The sequence below is a fragment of the Camelina sativa genome, chromosome 9 (assembly GCF_000633955.1).
Source record: "Camelina sativa cultivar DH55 chromosome 9, Cs, whole genome shotgun sequence".
Taxonomy (NCBI): Eukaryota; Viridiplantae; Streptophyta; class Magnoliopsida; order Brassicales; family Brassicaceae; genus Camelina; species Camelina sativa.
Window position 1 is genome coordinate 31,087,480 of NC_025693.1, and position 19,999 is coordinate 31,107,478.

The window sequence follows — 19,999 nt, forward strand, 5'->3', positions numbered from 1 at the left end:
TGAGAAAATCATCATCACAACGAGCAGCTTCGATGAACTTCTTGGCATCTTATATAACCCTTTCGAATAAATCTCTTTTTATTTTTCTTACACTTGAGAAAATCATCATCACAACGAGCAGCTTCGATGAACTTCTTGGCATCTTATATAACCCTTTCGAATAAATCTCTTTTTATTTTTCTTACACTTGAGAAAATCATCATCACAACGAGCAGCTTCGATGAACTTCTTGGCATCTTATATAACCCTTTCGAATAAATCTCTTTTTATTTTTCTTACACTTGAGAAAATCATCATCACAACGAGCAGCTTCGATGAACTTCTTGGCATCTTATATAACCCTTTCGAATAAATCTCTTTTTATTTTTCTTACACTTGAAAACCAAAGCATGAGTGAGAACTTAGGGTAATGGGGTGATTATAGTATTTATAGACGAACAATATTTGGGTTCACCCCTCTTCATTCACCCCCTTAGAGCAAGTCCATTGGAAGACTTTAGCACGTATTTAGCAAAGACTCTTATTCTTTTAGGACAAAAAATAAATCAAAACTGATAAAAACATAAGAGTTGCCTCTTAATTAGTAAGTTTTGAGATCAACTCTTATTGTTACGTGTACATATTTATTGTTGATAGAAAAAAAAAACAATTTTTTTCTTTTTTTCCCTTCTTTCTCTTTCTTCTCCCCATCTCTTTCACGAAACCTTCTTTCACAAAGACAAAATGTCGTTGAGATTTTCTTTCCACCAAATCAAAGCCTTTCCTTCACTGGTTTTCGAGAATTTGATGAGCCAATCTCCATCTGATAGTAATTTCATGTTTCTATTTGTTTGAATTCTTGTTTTATAACGATTTCGATATTAGGTTTTTGGATTTTCGAAAATTAGGGTTCTTCAATATCTCTTTTGTTTTGTGTTCGTAGGCATGATTTTATTAGGATTAACAAAATTAGCCATGAATGAAGATGAATTTAGGCATAAATTGTATGTTTCCATCGATCTTGTACATTGCTTGATTCATACTTTGTGTGAGTGTCGCTATTAGATAGGATGGTTTATTGTCTGAGTTTAACCTTGAATTGATGGACATAGTGAATGTATGATATCTTTCAATGTATGATAATCGGAACCTTGGCTAGTTTTCCAGTTTTACATAGTGGTTTTTTTGTGTGCAGAGTTGAGGTTAGTGAATTGATCGATTGTGATTTCTTTTTGAGAAAATCTTGAGAGGTTAGTAAACTTTTCTGGTTTTTTTGTGTGCAGAGTTGAGGATTATGCTCAGGAGAGCAACGAGGGGAACTACGTTGCGCAGTTCAAGAATTTGGACAAGTTGGTGAGTGATTTGCAGAGTGGAATTGTTGATAAGGTTGATGCAAAACCCAAACCTATTTCTTCGAGAACTCAGTCCAGGTGATTCCTTTGTCAAGCACTTAGAATTTTTGATTGCTCATAAGCTGTTCGTAGCTTGCAGTGTCACTTAACTCTATTAGCGTAGTTAACATAGATTTGCTCATTCGTATAGTTTTTTTGTATATGCTTTAAAACACACTGAAGTAATGTGTCACAGAGTCTACTGATTTTGTTAGTCTATTTAAGTGAACAAGGTTTTGACTTGTGGTACATGTAGTTCTCTTTGAGAAACGAGATGTTTTAACCGCTTACTTGATTATAATTTGTTAAACTGCTTGTGTTTGGTCGCAGGGCCTGGTGATCTTCGCTTTTTCCCATTTGGTGATGGTTCTGATCGACCTGGCTTCATGGGATGCAATGTGACTTTGCTTTGAGAGAGAAGGAGTATGCATTGAAGGAGAAGCATAGCAAGCATATCATGCTTGAGAGTCTACTAGCAAAAGCAGAGCCACTTAGTGAAGCAGATATGGCTTTAAAGGAGAAGCTAATAGATGAAATATTTTCAAAATAAAACGTTTACTAGTTTAGTGAATCGGTTGAATGTTTTTGTTTCTCTTAGTGAAAGTAATCACTTATATGTAATCGGTTGAATGTTTTTTTGTTTATATGAGTGAAACTAATTATTCTATTTAAATTAATTATATTTCAAAAATATTGTTTTTTCAAAAATAAGAACTCAAATAAGAGTCTACCAATGGAAGAATATAATTTTATTCAACAACAAAAAATTCTTATTTTGTAAAAGTATACTTTTTAATTATAAAAAAATATAAGAGTCTCAAAATTAGAGTCCCCCAATGGAGATGCCCTTATAAAATAAGGAAATAAAATTTGTATACATTATTATAAAATTAAAAATTTAAACTGCTTTTTAATAAATCTAAACCGATATATAATTTTGTTCTAATTGTAAAATCTAAATCCTAACATCTCATTTGTGAACCCAAACCGACATATAATTTCGTTCTACTTGTAAAATCTAAACCCTAACCATCTCATTTGTGAACCCAAACCGACATATAATTTCGTTCTAATTGTAAAATATAAATCCTAACCACCTCATTTGTAAATCCAAACCGACATATAATTTCGTTTGAATTGTAAAATCTAAACTTTAACACTTCATTTATAAACCCAAACCAACATATAATTTTGTTTTAATTTTAAAAATTTAAATCAAGCTAATATTTAACTTTCATTTACAGAATTTATTTTGTTTTTTAATTTAATTTAATTTATTTTTTAAACAAAATATTATATAAAAGATTCTGATTGGCTGAGAGAAAAAGAATGTGAAAAAAAGGTTCACTCTAGGGGTGAATCTAATTGTTTTTCTTTATTGACTCTGTAAAGGTGGTTAGAAGAAGCACAGTTTTAATTTACATTAATACCTTTTAGAGTCCTTTCCTATCGTCAAGGATTCCTCACCAGAAGCGCAGACTTGTCTACGCCAGAGAAAATGACAAAAACCCATAAAATATCTCAACTCAACTAAATATTCTATTACAAAGAAATAAACAAACTTATTGAGGTTTCTGAACAAAATACACCAAAATTACTAAGAAAATGTATTTGATCAATCAATACTCAAGAGTTTCAAGATTTCGTTGGTTGTACACAAATTTATTCATGACATGTGGGTTTTTTTTTTTTTTTTGACAAACAATCACTTTTATAAAACCCAATATTTACCCTTACTATTATAGTATTATCTAATATGATTACTTTGTGAATTGAAAAATAACAAGTAATAAACTAAATAAATGAGGATTGAACGGATGCATGTAGCCACAGCTAGGAGGTAGGTATTGAGACAGCGACAAATGAAATGACAATGGTAAATCCAATAATAATATATACTCATATACCTTTATTTAACTATAAAAAATCAAGCATAATTCATACAATTATTTTATTTGTATATATATATATATATATATACATATAGCTACATTGGTATTATTTTATTTTAACTATTATATAGATAATGAATCAATCAGCGCCTAACAATTGGGCACCTTAAATTGACAACCTCGAATGACACCTCCAGCATGTCTGCTTACGTGAGGATCCTTAGAGTTAATTAATGTACAGACACAGCTTTTTGAGTTCTCAAATTTCTTACAACATTCTCCGCGGTGTGGAGGTGCCCCTAGGCCTCCGTATATATGTGAAGCGACGCAATGTCTAACTTCAGGTTTGCATGCTTGAGGCATTGGCATCGTTGAACATTTGGTTGTATCAATACGACAAGAACGAAGTACAGCATTTGCAGCTCTGCTTTCCTTAGAATCATTGGACTTAAGGAATTTACACAAGCATGGTAATGATTTACTAAGTTTAACACAACATGGTGCGCCGTATTCAAGCTGGTACGTCACGCCTCCGTGTATAAACCCATAGATGCAATCTCTAACCTCTTCTTTGCATTCTTGTGGCAATTGCTTCTTGGGAATGACCGCAGGTGCGGCACCACGCCCACGCGCATACCCACCCCCACGCCTACCCCCACGCCCACCACCCCCAGCCGCACCCCTGCTGGCTACTTTAATCGGAGCCGGAAATGAAGACAATAGTATGATGAAGGCAATGAGAATCAATGGAATGATCTTCATGTCTAATGAATTTAGTTTAGCTAGTCAAGATGAATTTGCTTTAATTTATGAATAATCTCTGCTTTATTTTGTAGGTCTGCCAATACTGGGAAATTGTGATTAATGGTTCCTACAAATCGTGGAAATATGGAAAGTGGGAATTGATTCCTACAAAGAAGGGACCATGGTAATTTCCTATGGCTACCTCTCTTTCTCTCTCTCGTTTTGGCTACCTATGTTTTTGGGTGATAGATTAATAGATTATAATATACTATGAACTTGTTTCGAAATGATATCGGACAACTCAAGAACTTGTCCAAGAGTGTTTTCCTGTTACCTGAATTCATATTCTCACCATCTCAACAACAACCCTATATCTTTGAGACTATTTCTTCTATTACTTACTAGACACGTCATTGATGAGAGACTTAGAAACTTGACGATATCTTTTATTGCAACTTCATCAGCCGAAATGAAAACATAGTACTGGTTCAAGCATTACACAAACAACCAAAGGCTGCAGAAGAAAAGAAAGAAATTAAAAAAAAACAAAAAAAAACAACACACACAAGTTATAGATAGTTTGCTTTTAGTACTCCAAGGAAATAAATATCAATCACTTTATTCAATTTCAAACTCCTGATCTAGATAGACTCGACCCATGTTGCCCCTGAAGCTCTCAAACCTTCAAGCTCTGCAGCTACTTGCCTCATATCTGGCCTGTCCTCTCCTTTCACTTTTGTGCACCTGAGAGCCAACAGTGCTGCTTCATAAATCTGCCAGCGATTCTCTTCGTTCACCACCCTCCTGTCCATAACGTCACTTAAGCGATTCTCTTTCAGAGCAGATTCTAAATGAGTCACCAGGAACTTTTCAGTTTGTGGTCGGATAAAGAACACGGCCTTTTCCCCTGAAACCAGCTCCATCAGAAGGACACCGAAGCTGTAAACGTCGCTCTTTTCGCTCAACAAGCTTGTATTAAAATATTCCGGGTCCAGATATCCTTTTGTTCCTTGTACCAGTGTTGTCAGCTGTTCTTTGTCTGCAGGGAAAAGCCTCGAAGACCCAAAGTCAGATACTTTGGCGGATAACGTGTCATCCAAGATAACATTGGCGGGCTTGACGTCACGGTGAACTAATGGGACCGGAGGAGAGGAGTGGAGGTATGAAAGAGTTCCGGCGATCTCTGCTGCAATCCTCAACCGGTCTTCCCATGGCAGAGAAGAACCGAACAAGTTGTCGTAAAGCGTTCCACCGGACACATACTCGTACACCAAGAGGGGAGTTTGGGTTTCTAGGCAGCAACCCAAAAGCCTCACCACGTGTGGATGGTTGATTTGTGAGAGGACAACTACTTCGTTGATGAACTGGCCTACCTGATCACGGTCACCAACTCGAGCTTTTTTAATGGCGATTTCAGTGTTGTCTGGCATAATCCCTTTGTAGACAATTCCCTGCCCTCCCTTACCCAGTATTCTGGTCTCGTGATAATTGTTAGTAGCCGCCTTGATTTCTTCCTCCTTGAAGATCTTGATGGGTGCATGTGTGCCCGAGTCTAAGAGTCGTTGTGCCAGCAGTATGCCTCCGTTTTCTTCAAAACGTTTCTCTCTGCATTTGCCTTTTTGCCTGCTCTTATATTTTAGCACTAGGCCGCAGATGACGAGCAAGACGACCAAGATCCCAATGATGCTTGCTGGTTACATTTAAAATTGTGGATCCAAATTAATAATGATTTTGAGTTCTTGATAAAATTGATACAAAAAAAAGTAAACGAAACTTACCAAGAAGAATGATTTCCCATTCTTTACGTTTTTTGCAGTGGAAAGAACCAACGGTGTTGCGACAGGTTTCATGCTCCGCACAATGACGATCGCTCAATTTGCACTCATCGATATCTTGACAACCATTTGGGATATATGGATTCCCTTGGAACCCCTCTTGACATTTGCAGGTATGCCCATGTCTACGGTTGATGCAAACGCTGTTCTGATGGCATGATTTGTTCTCAGCTTGCTCACATGTCAAATCACTGATACTCCAGTCTATTAACACTGGAAACTGTGTGAGGTTCCGCAGGTTTTTAAGATCTTCTCGTCCAGAAAAATTGTAATATCCGGCTTGCACGAGAAATGTATGTATGCAGGGATTAAAATCAAACACATCTGTCCGATTAGGATAGGTCATTGTTTCTAACTTTAACTTGCTGGCTCCAGGATCGAGAAATGATCTACAACAACCGCCCCGAACAGAACATGATCCATCATTAAGTTGAGGTGAACTGCAATATGTAATGCATTCGGTTGCAACTCTCATTGGCCCATCAAATATCGCAGAGGTGATTATATTGCAACCAATTCGAAAGAACTGGTTCTTGCTGGAGAAAGTAAAGTCAGTAGATACAACACCATGTTCTTGACCTTTAGTAACATCTCCGTTGATGTTGTAGCAAGTACGGGTCGTATTCATGAGGATTTGCATTTCTCCATCGAGGGAAATGTTGAGCACCTCGAGGTTTTGCTTAGCTAAAAACGCCTTTTGCTCTTTCTGATTACACCTGATGAGAAATTTCTCGTCGTGGTAACACCCACGAGAAGTGCCAAAAGGATAGTCGATCGTGAGGTTTCCACATTTGGTTTTGCAATCATCAGAAACAGAGTTAGAACACAATAATAAAAGCAGCAAAAGAAACCCCACGTAATTGACTCTCAACATCTTTGATATCTTTTTTTTTTTTTCTTTCTTCTTCTTATATTTTTTTTTTTTTCCTCTGTTTGTGACAGTTTACGTCTTCTCCTTATAAAGTCCATTTTTTTTTTTTTTTAAGATTCAACTTTGTCAAAATAAAGAAGACTTTTGTGTATCGTATATTTAAACCACAACACGGAAATTAAAGCTTGTGATCTGTCTTTTTATGTTTCATCTTTTTTCAAAACCTCTATCAAATAGGATTAGGTTTCGTAAGAAATTCTGTTTTTACATTAATTATTTCTAAAGCTACATATATTATTATTTTCTTTTATTTATTTTGGTCAATTAGATTTTGACATGTACCAGAATAATTTTATTTATTTAGCACAAGTATTAACCAATAAACAATGAACTATAAAGTTAAGTTATTTCCCACCAAAAAAATAAAATAAATTTAAGTCATTTAATAGGGATCTCTAGTTAATATTTATTTAAATCAATGAAAAATTGTGGTTATCGTTGTAATATAGTTTTATTTATTTGTAACTGAAAATATAAAAAACTTGAAAAAGGAAAGCAAACAAAATGAAAAGATTCATATGCTAATTTTCATTCAAGTTTTTAACATGTGTCAAATAAAAACTTATTTATCATACATAATAGTCGATAAATAATCAATGTTAATGTTTAATATAACACTATAATTGATTCAACTTTAATTTAAGGGTTAATTGGATTAAAATTTTGTTTATCTTTTTTTTCTTGTCCAAAAAAAATTCTTTTTTTTAATTATCTTAATAATATGGTATTTTAAAATTAATGAGTTTATAAGAAAAAGTTTTTTTTACTATTTTATGAGAATATTAGTATAGTTTTTTACTTATGTTTTATTTAATAAATTTTAACACATGTAGTCATAAGTGAAAACACAAAAAGAACTTAGTTTGTTAACTCATCTAAAATTGACGGGATATGAGATAAAATTATTATTTATGAGATACGACATATAGAAAAATTATACTTAGATTTTATATATATATATATATTATAATGGTTGACATTAATTTGACATTTAGTCATAGAATGCATAGATGGATATATATTTAAATATTTATTTCTAATATTACCTAGATTTTTTTTATAGTTTTTACTGGTTAAGATGGAGTGCGTACAATTAAAATCCGGCTCATTTATGATGAAATATATAATTAAATTATATTTTAAAATAAAAAAATGAATGTACTTAATCTGTAGAAATAATATCTCTATTTATATTTTGTTTTGGATCTTTGAATAGGAATTGGAATCGATGGTTCATACAAAATATGGAACCATTCCTATGAACAAGGGCGGATCTTGATTCTATTTTAATTTTTTTTTTCTTAGTCAATTTAACACATACTTTCATTAATATACAAGAGAGTTGGAACCCTTTTACAACAGAGTGCCCCATAACAAAGAAACACCTACAAACCCAAAGAGACAACAGATTATAGTTCAATAGCTCATCCTACAGTTAGCTGATCTCGTAGGAAGTGGGGGAGGTACGTCATCAAGTTTGTTGAATCCATCAAGTATCCTCTACATAATAAAACAGAAGTACACAACTTTTTTGTAGACTATATATTATAGGTTATAAGATTAATTATTTGATAGATTATATGTTATATAGGTTGTAACCATTAGTTAATCTCGATTTAAGATATTCTAAAACAGGATATTTGAAAAAATAAAATAAAATCTCCAAAAATATTTAATTAACTATATATAGGCAAACAAATCTAAAAAAATAACCATTAGTTAATCTTGATTTAAGATTTTCTAAAACAAGATATTCGAAAGAATAAAATAAAATCTCTAATGAATATTATTAACTATATATAGGCAAACAAATCTCAAAAAATATTCACTCTTCTGCGGATTAAGAGTGATTTCCGATTATTCCTAAAAAATAAACCGATCAATAATCTATCGTTACCTTTTGATAAGGTATCATCTTTCGGTTCATGTCTTTTAATTTTATCATATGATTATTATGTTTCTACACATTAGTACATTACAATTCATGGTGTACTATGAGTTAAAATATTACATGACGGGTTAATATGACATGACGTGTTTGAGTAGATACTAATATAAATTTAAAATTTCATTAATTCGGTGCTACACGGGTAAAATATCATTTTATTAATTTGTTAATAATAGAAATATTAAATTAATAGACATATCTAATTAAGTTGATTAAATTAATATTGTAACAAAAAGTTATGGGTTAAATCATAGAATTAACAATCAAAATACAATATATAATTTTAAACACTAAATAATTCAAAGAAAATTAACAAACAATTTTTTTTTATCAAATAACTTAATTCGCGGTGTACCGCTTGTCAAAATCTATAAAAAAATATACGTTATTTCCATAAGTCATATTTAACATATGATTTAACGGCATAGTGTTTCATAAAAAAAACTTTTAAAACAAATAAAACAATCACATATATGGTGCTTTAAAAATTACCAAATAAACAAAAAAAAAATCTGTGCTCTAGCACGGTTCCATCGTATTTAGCATATGATTTTATTGCATAATATTTTATTCACAACATCTTTTAAAAACAATCACATAAATTCTATTTTATATAAAAATTACAATATAAATAAAAAAAAATTTCAACCCGTACTATAGAAACGAGTCCTAATCTAGTATTTATTATTACATTATGCAATGAAGCACGGGATAAATTTAGTTGATTCAGCTCAGCATTAAGTTGTTTACCAATGAAAAAAATGTTTAAGATGGGGTGCTTAAAATTAGAATCTTGTTTAAGATATAGATAGTTAAATTACTACATCTTGAACACCATACTTCATTGCATAAGGCTGAGCTGAATCAAGTAAATTTATCTGGTACTTCATTGCATAATGTAATAATAAATACCATAGTTAAAAGTGGAGTTCAATAATCCAATTATATATTATTCCAAAAAATCAAATGTTTAAGGTTATCTAGTTCAAGTCAAAATTGCCAGATAAATCTAAAAGCATCTTCATGTCATCCATTAGTGGGTGTGGATGTCAAAGTAATAAAAAACAAAAAAAAATAATAAAAAGTTGATGAGAGGGAAACAAGGTCTTGCTGAGATTTTTAGAGATACTCTCAAACCTTTTTTTTACTATATGTCATAATCTCATTGGCTAACTTTTAAAAAATAAACAAAATTTAAATTAAATAATATTCTATAATATCATCCTACTATATTAATTGAGAAGTACAAATATAAAACTAACCTTAAAATGTGTAAGAAATTACATTCAATTACCATTAAAAAAACTTAATTAAGATTAAATAATTAATTAAATAAATATTTTTAATTAAAAAACGAAAATAGGGGACACATAAAATAAAATAAAATATAGAAAATTAAAAAAAAAAATCTATTAGAATCAAAACTAATTTGTACTTAAAAAAAACAGATAAGATTTATTTTTTACATGTGAGTTATATCTTTTTACTTACTTTACAACTATAGCAAAAATTTCGTTTAATATAAAAGGTTTAAAAAATTTTATTCATTACATGCAAATGTTTTATTGACAGGTTTTCAATAAACATTTTTAAAATACAAAAATTATAATATAAGTAACAAATTTATAATCACAAACCATTATAAATAGCATAATAACAAAATAAATTATTACAAATTCTCATCAAATAAAAGTTCAGCCCGTGGTTTTCCGCGGGATAGTACTTAGTACTATATTAATTGGGAAGTACAAATATAAAACTAACATTAAAATGTGTAAAAAATTACATTCACTTGCTATTAGAAAAACTTAATTAGGATTAAATAATTAATTAAATAAATAAAACTAATTCAAAAAACGAAAATAAGGAAACATCAAATAAAATAAATTGTAAAAAAGTTTTAAAAAAAAAAATCTGTTAGAATCAAAACTAATTTGTTCTTAAAAAAAACTAACATATGAGATTTTTTTTTACATGTTAGTTATATTCTTTTACTTACTTCACAACTATAACAAAGATTTCACAAAGGTTTAAATAATTTTATTCATTACATGCAAATGTTTTATTGACAGGTTTTCAATAAACATTTTTAAAATACAAAAATTATAATATAAGCAACAAATTTTTAATCACAAACCATTATAAATAACATAATAAAAAATAAATTATTACAAATTTTCATCAAAAAAAGTTCAGCCCGCGGTTTTCCGCGGGATAGTACCTAGTTAAGATATTATTTCAGAATCCATTTTCAGATTACCACCAATGGTGATAAACAAAAGTTTAACATTTAAAAAAAAAAAAAAAAAACAAAAGTGGGTGAGTTAACACTAAAAAAATAAAATAAGAGAGTTACATATATTTCTTAGTATATATATAAATATTTACTTTTTAGATCTTTGAACAATTGGGTTTAGGAATACCACAACTCACAAAAATTAAATTAACCCTCCGGATTTGATCAGGATTTTTGGACGCAAGGAGGGCACAGAAACAATGTACTGGTTTTGCCACTTTAAATCGATCGCAACACTTTAACCCGTGCGGGAAAAGACCTCCGTTCAAATAAACATCTAGGCATTTTGCAAGCACCAGCCGCCGGCATGACTGTGGTAGTTGCTTTGCCACGGCAGCAACTTTCATTGAACCCAGAAATGATACGGCACAGAACATTAATATGATTATGGTCTTCATATTCATATATATGTAATGAATTTTGTAGTAACTGCCTCAAGAAGATTCCAGTAAACCAAAAACTGAATGTACTTAATTTGCAGTACCTCTGTTTATATATTGTTTTGGATCTTTAAATAGGAAATTGGAATCGATGGTTACTACGAAAAACAAAAAAAATGGAACCAATCCTGTAAACAAGGGCGAATTGTTAGGTTTACCTAACAAAAAGATAGAAAAAAAGAAAAGCATTTGACTTGTTCAAGCCATCCTAATGTTAGCTCTTCTAGGGAAGTGGGTGGGTGAGGGCGTGCGGCTACGTTGAATGATCCATCAAGTACGGTTTTTGAAGCACCGAATAAATCGAGCTCAATCAGAATCAGCCTTAAGTTAATTACCTCGGCTTATATTAATTTTTTTTTAATGGAATAATGAAAGAAAAAAATATACATATACAGCACTTTTAACTTCTTTTTTTTTTTTTTTCAAAGGATACAGCACTTTTAATTTAATCTAAAGATTTTTAGCAAAAAATATACAGAAAGAAGAAACAAAAAAAAAAATCCAAACAAAGTATTTAAAGCTGGTCTAATAAAATAGTGATTTAGCTTATCTTTAGTTTAAGGTTTAGGCTAGTTTGGCGGCCTACGTATTNTTTTTTTTTTTTTTTTTTGTCAAAGGATACAGCACTTTTAATTTAATCTAAAGATTTTTAGCAAAAAATATACAGAAAGAAGAAACAAAAAAAAAAATCCAAACAAAGTATTTAAAGCTGGTCTAATAAAATAGTGATTTAGCTTATCTTTAGTTTAAGGTTTAGGCTAGTTTGGCGGCCTACGTATTTTTGGCCCATCGACCCAATCCCCTCTATTATGCCAAAAAGATCTGATATTACGTTTTCATTGTATTGTTAAGTACTTTTTAAAATGGGAAAAAATCCGAGAAATACGCTATCTAATTTTTTTGGCCATTTAATTTCTCTAGTAATGAAATTTCTCGAAAAATACTTGGTTTAATTTCAGAACCTCTATCTTATTAATATCGGTAGATCCATACTTAAGATATAACGACCCTTAACTTTAACGACGGAAATATTAACCAGGATTAAAATTTAACCCCCAGGTGTTTAATTAAAGATAACTAATGACATTGTTGTCCTCTTCTTCTTCTTTTCCATAGATCGATTTCGAGTTTGACATAGATAGAACCCTAAAATTTTAAGAAATCAGATTTAGTTTGAGACAATGGTTAGCCAAAGTTCACGGTCTGATGCGAATTCGAGCCGGAGCTGGGTCCTCTTTGCAAACAACATCAGACCGCCACCAAAAACAACATCAGTCCGTGAACTTTGGCTAACCATTCTCTCAAACCAAATCTGATTTTTTTGAAATTTTAGGGTTCTATCTATCTCAAACTCGAAATCAATCTGTGGAAGAGAAGAAGAGGGCAATAGTATCATTAATTCTTTTTAATTAAACACGTGGGGGTTATAAATTAATCCTGGTTAATATTTCCGTCATTAGAGTTAAGGATCGTTATGCATTAAGTATGGATCTATCAATATTAATAAAATGAAGATTTTTAAAGACAACTGAAATTAAACCAGGTATTTTCGGGAAATTTAATAACTCAGAAGAATTAAACGGCAAAAAAAAAATTAGGTGGCGTATTTTCGGGTTTTTTTCCCTTTTAAAGATGTGTCCTCCGATTCCGAGTCCGAGTGAATAAAAAAACGTATACAGTATATTGGAATTCTCGGAAATTATCTCGAAATTTCGCTGTCACTATTTTGACACTCTTATATCAATCACACTGAATGCCACTAATTGAAAACCAAAACATGTACACAAAGAAGTGAAAAGAATGGTAAAGCCACAAAGCAAAAGAAGACTCAAAGTGACCTATTTGTTGGGGTTGGAGGACCTGGTTTTGGCGAACTCAACCAGGTCTTTGAAATTAAAGCAAATCCTCTGGTTTCTGTCCTTTCTTCGGTTGATCAGTAGCTGCGGAGGCAGTCAAAGAAAGGTTCCGGGTCTGTCCCTCGTAAGAGTGATGATGATGCTCAAAGAAGATCATTCCTAATTACCTCAGAGGATTTGGTTTTTGGAATTGGATCATCATCGAAAACAGGAGAAGAAGAAACATGATGATGATGATGATGAGTACTCCATGCCTGACTGTAGGTGGTGGTGGAGCAAGAATCGGGCTTTAAGACCTTTAAGAGTTTGAAATTCACAAAGATTTTAAAAAGAAGACTAAACAATTTAGGGGTTTCGGAAAACTATCAAACACGGTAATATTTGTATTCAATCGTGTCGGGTCAAGTCAGCCTTTCGCCGTCCTACTAGATAGAATCAACTGCGACTTTTCTGTAATAAAAAAGTTGCAAACTTGTGTTTTGGGTTTTGTTGCACTTTTTGTTAATGTTATTTGAAAGACTAATAAGCCATCGTCGACTACTAAAATATTATTTGTGTCGTATAATTAAACCATCATTAGGGAAGGATACTATAAAAATAAAACTTTATACGTGGTGACGAGACGAAAAACGGCGTCGCTTTCCCTTACAGGTTTCGTGGTTGACTTGTCGGCTTCTAATTTTGTAAACGCAAAAGAAAACGCAGAAGATGACTTCAAAAAGAAGAGAATTTTACACTACACAGTCTACAATGAAGACCAAACTCTATCATCAACCTCACCAGAAAAAGAAAAAAATAAGAACAGAGATACATCATAGAAGAGAGACTCACTCTTCTTGAACTTGACGTGAAGGAAAAGATTACTAAAGTAGTGAATCAATAATAATAAGATTCAAAAACATCAAATTTTGATATATTTAGTGATGAGAACATTGGTACACTTTTGATGGTTTATGTTAGCAATAGCTCAAGTATCTATCTACATAACTTTTATCAAAAACTCTATACATACATTGCATAGACTTACAAACAAACAAACAAAAAAAAAAAGAGGATAACTACAAGTAGAAGAAAAGGATAGCATCTTTATGTGGTACATTGAAGAAGATGTTCATGTCCTCCTCTGGCTTCATCTTCATCATTCCCGGATTCATTCGTCCAGGGATTTGTAGACTCCACTAAATGTGGCTCGAGTTAATATGAACTGGTTAGCCAAACAAGTGTATAACCATTACAGAACTTTTCATTACAAATCTCGTTGATGTACATTCCAGAGGCAAGATAAGCATCCCCTGTTTTCATCTCTGTATTACGAAACCCCACAATTCAAACATTACGGAATTAGGAAACAAAGAGAGAGAGAGTTATGCATGAATTGATTGAGAGAGAATAGTATTCACAAAACAGTTGAGACACTAGGAAATCATCAAGAAGACCAAAGCTCACAAAAAGCAAATCCAAAAACCTTTTAATTTCACAGAGGCCAGAGTTAATGCGTACCTTAGACTGTTTCGACTACGATCGCTATTGCTTCTACTGCTACTACCAGTACCACTGCTCTTTGAGCTCCCACTGTTGATCCTTGAGACAAGACCAGTTTGAGTACTCCTACGCGATTCAGACAATCCATTCTTCCACCAATCTTTATCCTCTGGTCTTGTAGAAAACCTAGAGGCTTTGCTTGTGACAGAAGATTCATCATCATCATCATCATCATCATCATCTTTCTTCTTCGTCTTTTTCTTGGAACCCAAGCTAACAGGAAACACCAATTTCAGAAGAAACCCACTGTTATTTACATGCCCGTTTCGAATCGGATCGACCCATCTATCACTCTTGGTCTTCCTCACGACTTTACTCGGCCTAGTTTTTTGTATTCTCTGAGGCAATTCATCGAAAACAACCTTCCCGTCCTTGTCTTCTTCCTCCTCCGTCTCCGTGTTAACAACGTCAACGAGATCCTTCAACGAAAGCTCGTAACACGACTCGGGCATCTTACTAACCATATCCATAAGCTCACGTTGACCACGAGCGATGACTTGAGCCTTGGAAACACCTGATGGCGAGAGGCTCTCGTAATCATCGTCGTCGTGCCGGTGGACGTTGGGTGGTGGACTTGTTGTTGTTCTCCACAGAGGAGGCGAACAGACGCCGGAATCTGGATGATCTTCGAAAGCTCTTGGAAAATTCAAATGGGTGGTGGTAGTAGTATTGAACGATTTCGACGACAGATCAAACCTTGCCATGGCTGTTTGATAATTTCTACTTCGGAAAAGATCACAACAACAAAAATAAAAATCGAGTTTTTTTCTTTTTCTTAAGAGTTGAGTTGAGAGAAGTTTGAGTCTTTCTTCTTCTTTGTTCAGACACAACAAGTCCCGTTAAACACGCCCTTCGTATCAACATTTTATATTTCTACAATTTGTTTATTCGAAGACTAAAAATAATTAAATTGGATATTATTGTCATTTTGTTATATATATGATGATTAGTTTATAATAATACTTTATTAGTAATTAATTTACAAAGGAAAGCGTGGGACTGAGATAATCTAAGCCTTAGATTTATTTATATTTCTAAAATTTTAATACTATAAAGATCCTTCCTCTACCTCTATTAGATGAAGCAATTAAGCCTAATTTAGATTCAGTACCATTCTCATGGTCGTTTAGTATCATTTAATTACTCGTCCGATCCCTACTTGTTTACCACTAATATAACACGATGGAGCTTTTAAAATGCACTAAGCCGTCTCGAGAAACGTATAGTGGTGGAAAGCAAAATAAAAGAAGATCATTTTTTTGTATATAACGGAGAATTTAAAATCCTTAATTTTGCTAGTTGCTAGATTCGATTACACTCCTGGCCGTAATGGCGGATTTAACAATTAAAGAAATGATAGATAATAGGGGAACTAAAGGAGGATGGCAACATTTGTGTTTCTTGAGATAATATATGGAATGGTAAAAATCTGCCGTAACTTTTACTATTTTAGGAATGGTAATATAGAATGCGTTTGGGATACGCCAGACAGATACATATGAGAGAGTCTTTCTGATGTGGTAAACTAAAAGCATAATTAAGCGTGTAGAATGCGGTCTTTTTTCCTTCCTAATTCTCTCCAACGTACGAAGACTACGTTCGAAGAAGAGTCGAAGACGGATGCACATTTATTTTATTTTATTTTATTTTATTTTATTAGTTGCTTTCAATTTTTATACAATAAGGTCATAATTTGTTAAAAATGGTGGTTATGAGTTAGGAGGATCGTAGTATAAATTGAAGTCGCTATTGAATATTTCGACTGACAATCACGTATAACATTGATTACAAATTTGCATAACGTCCCTTGATATATTTTTTTTTTTACAATGTCAGACGTGTTTTTGTCTTGGTGGTGCTAGGTAGCCTTCATTATCTCGATGATTCATTTTTCTTCTTCTAAATAAGACAAGATTAAGACATTACGTATTCATTCCACATATATTTATTCATTTTTTTTTAAAATAATCCATTTAGTTTATATTCGATTTATTTTCTTATCCTCACCGTAGAATTTGATCATATAAGAAGATTAAGAAAGAAAAAAACACTAATCTTATAAGTCATAAAATGAAGAAATTATGCAACCCTATACTTTTCTTATTTGCTTATTTTGTGGACGTTACGTAAAAGAATGTAAATCCAAATTGCGAAGACTTGAAAGAACTACGTACCATTGGGCCAATGGGTAATGAGTAGTGTGTCCCAATATGTCACCAAACATTTTGCAGCTTTCAGGGATTTTGGTGCTTTTTTCACCCAATTTGTTTTCCTTCTAGAGGTTTACTTGACGGAGACTCTTCCATAAGTATATCATAATCATTTCTAACTTCTTTACTCTCCTAAAACTTTTTTTTTTTCCTAAAACTTAAATAATGATTCCCTATCTTTTAAATCTTTTGTCAATTATTGATTTCTTTCATTTTGTAAATTAAGCAAAAATGAAAAATGTTGATAGAGAAGCATGTAAAAGAGGTAATATGGGGGGTTTTCCCCCGTTTCCTACCAAAAAAAAAAAGCATGTAAAAGAGGTTTTAGTTGGGATGATTAATGTTGAATAACTAAATATGACTGTGAATAACACTAATATATAGAAGCAACGGTCCAGATGAAAAATAAATGACTCTTGTATTTTCCTTTTCTATTTTCCTTTTTTCCTACTATTATTTTAATTTCTTTGCTATTTCCTTTTCTTGTTGCAGGGCCGGCCCAACTAGATAACATCAACAATTATTGGGCCTTTCGGTCCGACTCTTTTCACACTCAAATCCAAAACCAAAATCTTTTACGTACACTATTCTTTTTTATTTTTTTATGGCGGTGGTTACTTGGTGAGAACGATTATTATTTTCTTGGTTATTATTTTCACACTCAATAATCGATTTGTCAAAAGTATATATTTTCCAACATATAGTTCTGCCGAGGAATTAGAACATGGTTTAAGATTTGAAGGGAATATAGTCCAAGACATATCCCCAAGACCTCTATCCTTCTGGACGTACAATCTTGTCTAAGAAAAAATAGTAGCTGTTGACTTTCAAAACCCAATGCATCATGTGAAAATAAGCTCTCAATTCAACAGAAACCACCAATCTTTATTAGTGGATCAAAGTGGTAAGCATTATGAAACAATTTTATTTTTGTTTGTCTTGGTGAGAATTGAGCATAAGGGTTGTTTCAAAAACAGTGTTTGAAGATATTCTTTAGGTGTTCAACATTTAAGGTGGGAGAGGTTGAGGCCATCACATGTTCCACTAAGCAATGTCCTTTGTAGGAAAAGCACTTTGGCATCACTTTATTTTTGTTTGTTTTGGCGTTGTAATGAAAATAGAAGAAAATAGAGGATAATAATGGAATCAACGACGAACACAAAATGTGGGATACATTATTATTAAGCTTTTTGTATATCTCCATTTATCACATCAATTTATAAAGCTAACTCTTTTTAAGAAATCTCTAGGCTTCTTTCGTCATCACTTTCAATAATCTTTATAAGAAAAATTAAATATAGGTATCTAAAGCAAGCCTTATGGAGTTTTATCAGCCACTCAAATTCGAGCAGAAGCCTTATGGAGTTTTCACATCTCTAGTGGAAATTATGAATTTATCTTAGTGTGACGACGACAATAAGACTACTTTTTATTAATAGGTTTGAACCGGAGTATCTTTAAAAAAATATATTTTATCTTAGCGGTATTTGATCAGTTTACTAAACGCTCAGGTCTCCGGATTAGTATGGAGAAATCTATTGTGTATCTCGCAGGTGTTACAGTTTCTTCTTGCAAGGAAATTGAAGATCGTTTTCAGTTCAGTGTTGGTCAGCTCCTTATCAGATATCTTGGTCTCCCGCTGGTCACTAAAAGGCTCTCCTCTGCTGACTATAGCCCCTTATTGGAACATATTAAAAAGAAGATCGGATCATGGACAGCTCGGTTCCTCTCCTTTGTTGGTCGACTGAACTTAATAAGCTCCGTACTCTAGAGCATTTGCAATTTTTGGCTTGCCGCTTTCAGACTTCCTCGACAGTGTATCAGAGATATTGACAAGATTTGCTCTGCTTTTCTTTGGTCTGGTCCTGATTTGAGTTCGCATAAAGCAAAAATTTATTGGGTGGAAGTTTGTAAACCGAAGGTCGAAGGCGGTTTAGGCCTTAGATCGTTGAAAGAAGCAAATGATGTTTGTTGTTTGAAGTTAATATGGAGGCTTTTGTCGCATCCGCGGTCATTGTGGGTTCATTGGTGTCGAGTTTATCTTCTGCGCAAAGACACTTTCTGGTCGATCAAGCAGACTTCTCAGCTGGGATCCTGGATGTAGAGGAAGCTACTCAAATTTCGTGATCTTGCTAAAGACTTTTGCAGAGTGGATGTGCAGAATGGAGCACGTACATCTTTCTGGTATGATGAGTGGTCTCCACTGGGGAGACTGATTGAGATCACGAGGGACAGAGGATACATTGATCTTGGGATTAGTAAGCATATGACGATTGTGGAGGCATGGGATCGTAGGCCTCGACAGCATAGATCTGCAGACTTAAGTTCGATTGAAGAAGCGTTGGCTTCTAAGCAGCAGTCACGTACAAATGCAGAGGATACAACATTATGGAAAGGGAAAAACGATGTATATCGTGCGAATTTCTCTACTAAGGCTACTTGGAACCACCTTCGGTCCGTCTCGCCTACGGTTCCTTGGTACAAAGGGGTCTGGTTTTCCCACGCAACATCAAAATTCTCCTTTTGTGTCTGGTTGGCGACGAGAAATAGACTTTCCACCGGGGACAGAATGCTACGTTGGAACAAGGGCCTGCAAACGACTTGTGTTTTCTGCGATAATACTCTTGAAACTCGGGACCACCTCTTCTTCTCTTGCAGTTTTACATCAGGTATATGGTCTAATCTTGCCAAGAAGATCTTTGCAACGCGGTTCTCTTTGGATTGGCAAACGTTAATAACGATTCTATCAGACTCCTGGAAAGACAGAGTGGAAAGTTTTACTGTCTGTTATGTCTTCCAAGCTACGGTACATGCTCTATGGCGTGAGCGAAATCGCAGGCGACATGACGAGCTCCCAACGACTGCAGGGCAGTTGATCAAATACATCGATAGACAAGTGAAGGACCAACTACTCGCGATAGCCAAAACTGATGAC

At 33.2% G+C, this 19,999-nt stretch overlaps 3 protein-coding genes across 3 annotated transcripts; all 3 read right to left on the reverse strand.

Annotated features, from left to right (window-relative positions):
* Positions 3,369-4,024, reverse strand: LOC104715863. Its single transcript, XM_010433237.2, has one exon. It carries the CDS (start codon positions 4,022-4,024, stop codon positions 3,413-3,415), a length of 612 nt encoding a protein of 203 aa, XP_010431539.1. The 3' UTR covers positions 3,369-3,412.
* Positions 4,476-6,731, reverse strand: LOC104713364 (wall-associated receptor kinase 2-like). The gene is made up of 2 exons (XM_010430463.1): positions 5,785-6,731; positions 4,476-5,696 (listed from the first exon to the last, which is right to left on the reverse strand). The coding sequence occupies exons 1-2, from the start codon at positions 6,713-6,715 to the stop codon at positions 4,648-4,650; spliced, it is 1,980 nt and encodes a 659-aa protein (XP_010428765.1). The 5' UTR covers positions 6,716-6,731; the 3' UTR covers positions 4,476-4,647.
* LOC104713365 lies at positions 14,210-15,674 on the reverse strand. Its single transcript, XM_010430464.2, has 2 exons — positions 14,813-15,674; positions 14,210-14,616 (listed from the first exon to the last, which is right to left on the reverse strand). The coding sequence occupies exons 1-2, from the start codon at positions 15,556-15,558 to the stop codon at positions 14,559-14,561; spliced, it is 804 nt and encodes a 267-aa protein (XP_010428766.1). The 5' UTR covers positions 15,559-15,674; the 3' UTR covers positions 14,210-14,558.

Excerpts from the sequence above, each read along its gene's own strand:
- LOC104713365 (XM_010430464.2), bottom strand. The coding sequence starts at position 15,558 with ATGGCAAGGTTTGATCTGTCGTCGAAATCGTTCAATACTACTACCACC. Across the intron at positions 14,617-14,812 it reads CGTAGTCGAAACAGTCTAAG|AGATGAAAACAGGGGATGCT; the intron begins GTACGCATTAAC and ends TTCGTAATACAG.
- LOC104713364 (XM_010430463.1), bottom strand. The coding sequence starts at position 6,715 with ATGTTGAGAGTCAATTACGTGGGGTTTCTTTTGCTGCTTTTATTATTG. Across the intron at positions 5,697-5,784 it reads ATGGGAAATCATTCTTCTTG|CAAGCATCATTGGGATCTTG; the intron begins GTAAGTTTCGTT and ends AAATGTAACCAG.
- LOC104715863 (XM_010433237.2), bottom strand. The coding sequence starts at position 4,024 with ATGAAGATCATTCCATTGATTCTCATTGCCTTCATCATACTATTGTCT.